This window comes from Paramormyrops kingsleyae, chromosome 14 (assembly GCF_048594095.1).
Source record: "Paramormyrops kingsleyae isolate MSU_618 chromosome 14, PKINGS_0.4, whole genome shotgun sequence".
In the NCBI taxonomy this organism is placed as follows: Eukaryota; Metazoa; Chordata; class Actinopteri; order Osteoglossiformes; family Mormyridae; genus Paramormyrops; species Paramormyrops kingsleyae.
In genome coordinates, this window is record NC_132810.1 from 21,173,235 (window position 1) to 21,179,234 (window position 6,000).

At 38.5% G+C, this 6,000-nt stretch overlaps 1 protein-coding gene across 1 annotated transcript; it reads right to left on the reverse strand.

Moving 5' to 3' along the window:
• Positions 1–3,327: 3,327 nt before the first annotated feature.
• Positions 3,328–5,173, reverse strand: gja10a (gap junction protein alpha 10 a). The gene has a single exon (XM_023839109.2). The coding sequence runs from the start codon at positions 4,999–5,001 to the stop codon at positions 3,499–3,501; it is 1,503 nt and encodes a 500-aa protein (XP_023694877.1). The 5' UTR covers positions 5,002–5,173; the 3' UTR covers positions 3,328–3,498.
• Positions 5,174–6,000: the final 827 nt, after the last annotated feature.

The following is a 6,000-nucleotide window of genomic DNA, read 5'->3' on the forward strand; positions in this document are numbered from 1 at the left end:
TTTTAAACTCCCTTTCATGTTCATCTTGTCGCTTTAATAAGACACAATAGCAAACATACAAAAGTACATTTATCACATTAAATGAACATGACACCATGCAGTTAAGTGAGATGTACCAAAACATATATTGCTTTTTGTGTTTTCATTTGTATAAGCTTAGTGCATAAGCTTAGTGTATAAGCTTAGTGATTTCTGACTTGTGCACCCAGTCAATAAACTTTGAGGTTAAGTTTATAAGCAATCAAAGCTTCTCCTGTACCGAATTCTATAAGCTACAGATTATTCCGAATTACTATTACTACTACTTGCAGTATTATATTAATGCTGGAAAAACAGCCAGTGCATAGCAATCTTTTTCTGGTCCGTAATGTATGTTGAGTGTTTAAAGACCTTTCCACTTCTTTGCTCTACTGAAACATTATCTCGAATCCCAGATGCATAGGGACTGGTATTTATGGACCGGGCAGTGGAAGCGTCGTATTACTGAGGTAATGCCAGTACAGAATAGGACCGATCTTGGTAAACGTGGTCCTGGGCGTGGTAATGCTGGCAGAGCCAAATCCTCGAAGAGTGCGTTCTACCACGAGAGCTTTAAATTCTACGGCTTCCTTAGCTCTGTCATTCCATTACCTCAATTCTACATGCAAGAGAAAGGGCACAGAATTCACTCCTCGCCCTCGATCACTGCCATTTTACGTTCCAAAGAAGCACATTCTCTTACGGTGTTCATACAATGATGCGCCTGGTTCTATTCTAAAGTCCAGACGTTCTCGTAAAATAATCGTCTCAGGGTGCCAATGAAATATGATTTTTTTTTTAATCCACTTTTGATTCTGGAACATTTTCTACTGTTAACTGGTTGGGATTTTTTTGTAATACAGCTGCGAATCTCTTCTGGAATTCTCGAAGCCAATTATCTCTTATGGAACTATGGAATTCGATTTGCACAAAGTAGATGGGCATCAACAAGGGCTAAATCAACTATTGTTTTGGAGCAAAACCCTTTGGAAAATTATTAGTAGTATTAGTGTTAGTATTTGGTGTTGAGGAATAGACAATTTACCGAAGCCAAACATATTGTCAGTGTTTGAATTGGAATGAGAGGTTAATCTAAATTGAATTAATACTCTGATTTAAATGTTCATAATGTTGAAGAGTCAGTATAAGCAAACAAAATGGCTCTCACCAGATTTCAGTGCAATGTTTTTTTTTTGTTTTGTTGTGGATTTTTTTTCTGTATTTTTCCAAATTACGTTTGAGCTGCTTCTGGACAGAACTAAAAGCGATTTTCTTGTATTTGCGTTTTTATTACAGTTATTGTTATGCTCACTGAATATACAATCTGAGATGGTTAAAAAAAAGGAAACTATGTTTACAAAACCAAGTGTTTAAATACTTTGCCATGTACATAGAAGTTGCTAGATTTGGTTGGTAGGTTAGTGTTTTGCTATTTGTCTAATATAAAAAGAAGCCCATTACTTGCTGTGTGTTTCAAATTGTATTTGTGTAAGACAGTTTATTTCAGAATGACATGAGTATAATTGCACCTCTTTTGTTTGCCTTAGGGCTTCTAGAGGCCATATTCACATTTTTGAGTAAAGTGGGGTGTATGCAAAGGCCACGGCCCCCATCACAGAGATTACATACACACTCACACTTATCTACCTGTAAAATCCGTCATACCTCTCATACTGGTCAGCGACTGTATCAGCAAAAAGCAGGTGTTTTGTCTACACGCTTCTTACAGATTCTAGGAGAATTACTGTATCAGTAGGTTTTGGTGCGTCCTTTTCAATGTAATTTCTCTTAAGCTTTTGTTTTTTCTGAATGACTATTGTGTTAATTTAGTTGAACATGTATAGTTGTTATTTGCATATTCTTTTACTTAGTTTTTGCCTTTTTACCTGAAAAAAGTCCTAATGGATTAGGCTTCGTATAACCCATGTAAATACAATATTGTGCAAAAAGACGTTCATTTATTTGAATTGTTTAATAATACGTTTTTTTTTGTCTAGATAACATTTCTGTTAATGAATTAAAGAACATATCATGTATACAGTTTTTTGTTGATTGTTATGAAAAGAGTTTCGTAAATCTTTGTTTCATTGCATTTTTTCTTCTGTCCAAACTAGATTTTCTAACTTGCCTCATTCATAACGGCTGTTAATATTTCTAATTATTTCTTTACATCTCACATCCAGTATGCACATTTTCCCACTAAGTTAAAATAACCCTTTGGGTTATCTGTAAGTTAAGTTTTATTTTAAAAACACAACATCCATACCTTCGCAGCTTTAGTAATGTTACATGACTATTGAATATTCTGTTAAAAATGTCTTACGTTCCAAAAGTTCAGATCCAGAAAGTAAAATCCAGACTAAGAGTTTGTTTCAACCAACCAGTTGAGTACTCTGTGACTGTGAAGCTGTATACTCAACTGGTTGGTTGAAACAAAATCTTGGTCTGGATTTTTACTATCTGGATCTGAATTCTCAACCTCTGTTGCTGGGACATATGACTACCTAACACCCCTGTGGTTTGTGTTTTGGATCCTGCCTCTGCTCTATCAACTTTGATGTCATACTGCTGTTAGCAGAGCTGGAGTAGTATTGGAGTTATCAGGGTTATCTTCAAGCAGCAAACAGTAAACTTCATCAGTAGGGTTATTAATGAAATAGAGTTATTAATATTGGCTAATTCGCAGGATTTTTCATAGGATCACTGACAACAATTCATCATTGAGCCACATTTTTTTTGTCCATTCCAAATTCCAAACATGCTGACTATGAATGCGGAAACTAATATGCCAATATACACTTATAAAGGAATGGGTTTCAAGTGAGTCACATGACCTTATTCCAAAGATCCAGCTGTCTATACAGGCTTTCTATGGATGCTTACGTGTTACTGACAATGCTTGCCTGGTTATCTGCAAAAAGAAACAAAGGTGGGAAAGAACCATTTTAAATGCAGCAAACCTCACTATTGTTTTACGGAATGCCAGTCACATTAAACTACATGAGCATGCAAGCCTCATAATGGCAATTTGAATACATTAATTATGATAAGAAGAAAAAAAGACTCATGCATAAACTGTATAGCATGGTATATTTTATTATATACTCTTGCAATATCAAATATTAGCCATGGTCAGAATTTGTCATTAGTATAATTCAGTTTTTCAATTAAGAGCTGAAACTTGTGTAATAAATTCAAATTTTTCTGAATTTTCCTATAAAAGATGCATATTTTAAGTCAAACTACTATTTTTAATCATCAAAGGTCATTAAAATATTCTGAAAAATATATATTTTACCTCGAAAATTTATGAATAAAATAAAGCTACAAAATGTTTTCTTTTTTAATTCGAAGGGGGAAAAAATCACTTTAAAAATAGAAATAGTTTTGCTAGTTGGAAAGAAACCATTTTTCCCTACCCGCTAAGTTAAGGTCATGAACTGGCTATTTTTTATCTATGAATAATTTGCAGCATTTGTCTTACACAACAAGATCTGAGGCTGCCTGTTGTTTGGCTCTGCTTGCAGTGGGCAGGCTCAGCCTGCTCAGCACGATGGATGAACTGTCTCTTTTTGAAAACAGTTTGAAATCCGATCCCAAGCTGCTCCTAGAGCGTGGACTGCCAGATCGCTGCATTGGCCTGTTCCCTGACGGCACCAGGCACAAAGAGCCACTCTTCCTCGTAGACGGGAACATGACATCACCCTGGAGCGCATACCGTGTGTCCCCAGGGCGTCTGGAACATCTCGTCCAGTTCTGCTTGTGAGGAATATTGCGTGCATAGGGTGATACCTCTCTGTGACCAGCCCGAGACGTCGCTCTAGGGTGTGGCCGGCTGTATCGCTGAAGGTCAGTGTTCCTGGACCTCTTGTTAGTGTGAAAGTTCTTGTCGCTGCATGACTGATCAGAGCTATCCAAAGCAGCACGACCTTGCTTTGCACTTTGGAGAAAAGGAACATGCATATCCTCCTGGATGGTCTGGCACGGATCTTTTGGATGCTGATGCATGCTTTCGGACTGAATGATGCCACCAGCTTTGCTGTTATACCACAAATCTTTCTCAGTCTCCTGAAGGACAGCTGAAGGACTGGGCGCCAGGTGATAGTTCCTGTGCTCAGCCGGCACACAGCCGAGAGTCTTATGAATGAATGCCTCGTTTTCACACGCTAACGAGCTCACTGTTGCAGGTTTCATTCCACCTTCCTGGCTTCTCTTGCCCTTGTAGTCATAATCGTGATGTGTGCCTTTCCTTTCATGAAAGCTCCTCCCGATGATTTTTACTCCCAGGTAAGATACTTCCAGGAGGTTCAGGAACAGAGAAACGCTGGCAATGACTGTCATAAAAGCCATAAAGATGGTTTTCTCCGTTGGTCTGGAGACAAAGCAGTCCACGCTGTTTGGGCAGGGTATTCTCTTGCACTTGTATAGGGGTTCCAGCCCAACACCATATAAGATGTATTGCCCTACTATAAAGCCCACCTCTACTACAGATCTCATTAAGATATGGAAAACATATGTGCCCAAGAGTGACCCTCTAAGAGGAGCCTTAGCTGCCTTTCTCTGTTCTTCTAACATCCTCAACTTCTTTTCAATCCTATTGTGGCCAAGCAGAATTGGACGTATCTCCTCCAGTTCCACCATCATCTGAGCCTTCTTCTTCCTGTTCTCCTTTTCGAGGACCCTTAGATGGTAGAGTGCGTGGCCCATGTACAAAAGAGAAGGCGAGGACACGGAAATGATCTGAAGCACCCAGAACCGAATGAGGGAAATCGGAAATGCCTGGTCATAGCAGACGTTTCTGCATCCGGGCTGCTCTGTGTTGCAAACGAACTCCCTTTGCTCATCTTCCCAGACGTCCTCAGCCGCAACACCGAGAACAAGCATCCGAAAAATGAACAGGATGGTCAGCCAGATTTTGCCCACTATGGTTGAGTGCATGTAAACCTCTTCCAAGATACTGCCCAACAACTTCCAATCTCCCATGCTCTGTGACACATATTCCTGTGCTGGAAGGAGTACGCATGTTGTAAGAGCAGTTTGAGTAAGGTTTCAAATAACAAACGTAACATTCTATTCAATAAATCACATTATGAAATGTTCATATTATACGTTAAAGAGTCAATTAAAATGTATATTTTACTGAAAGGAATGTATATTTTCTTCATGTAACGAGTCTTTAAAAAGATTTTTTAAGAGCTAAAAATGATAAAATTGTGCATCTGCAATAGGTAACAAATGGTAGTATATTTTTTAGAACTCATCAGATACATCAGCTTACATTTCAAAAGGACATGTAGTTCTCTCGTATCAGCGCCCAAGTAGTCATATCGAAATGATGCCGCTTGGGTAAGCAGTTGTGGAGATAGGTGCCAGTTTGACACACTTAAAGCACAGCCTGTTCTCTTGGCACGGCTTCTCTGAATGAATCCCAGGGTATATGGCATGTAGTATGGAGGGAATGCAGTGATTGATCTTATGTAGATTACATAATGCCAAATGGCAGCTTGCCACAGACAATAGAGCACGTAATCAGCTATACAACCCAAAATATGTGTCCCTACCATCTGTCATTATTGAAGTAGCACGTGACCAGTATTTTTCCCCCCACTTTCAACAAACATTCTCTTTCTTTGTACGCAATATAAGTCTGGTTATAATTGTCTTTGTCGTTGTTTACGGGCCACATCATAAAATTTGTTTCATCCGATGTAACTGTGACATCCAGAGAAAATGATCAATGAGTCATGTCCCAGTTTATAGCCAGTTACACGAAGCTCTGTTTTGGGAATAGAAAATCCATAGACATTCTGGCAGAACATTTAGTCTCGTCATTTCGCTACCAAACCAAAGAAAGGAGAAAAATTTAACCTGAACACACTGGGCACAGAAAAGAAATGCTGATTCTTAGCATTACAAAGCCTGTTACTGACAATTTTTTATATTATGTTCTGCGTGTTCCCAATAATTAACAGAATAAATAAA

Excerpts from the sequence above, each read along its gene's own strand:
- gja10a (XM_023839109.2), bottom strand. The coding sequence starts at position 5,001 with ATGGGAGATTGGAAGTTGTTGGGCAGTATCTTGGAAGAGGTTTACATG.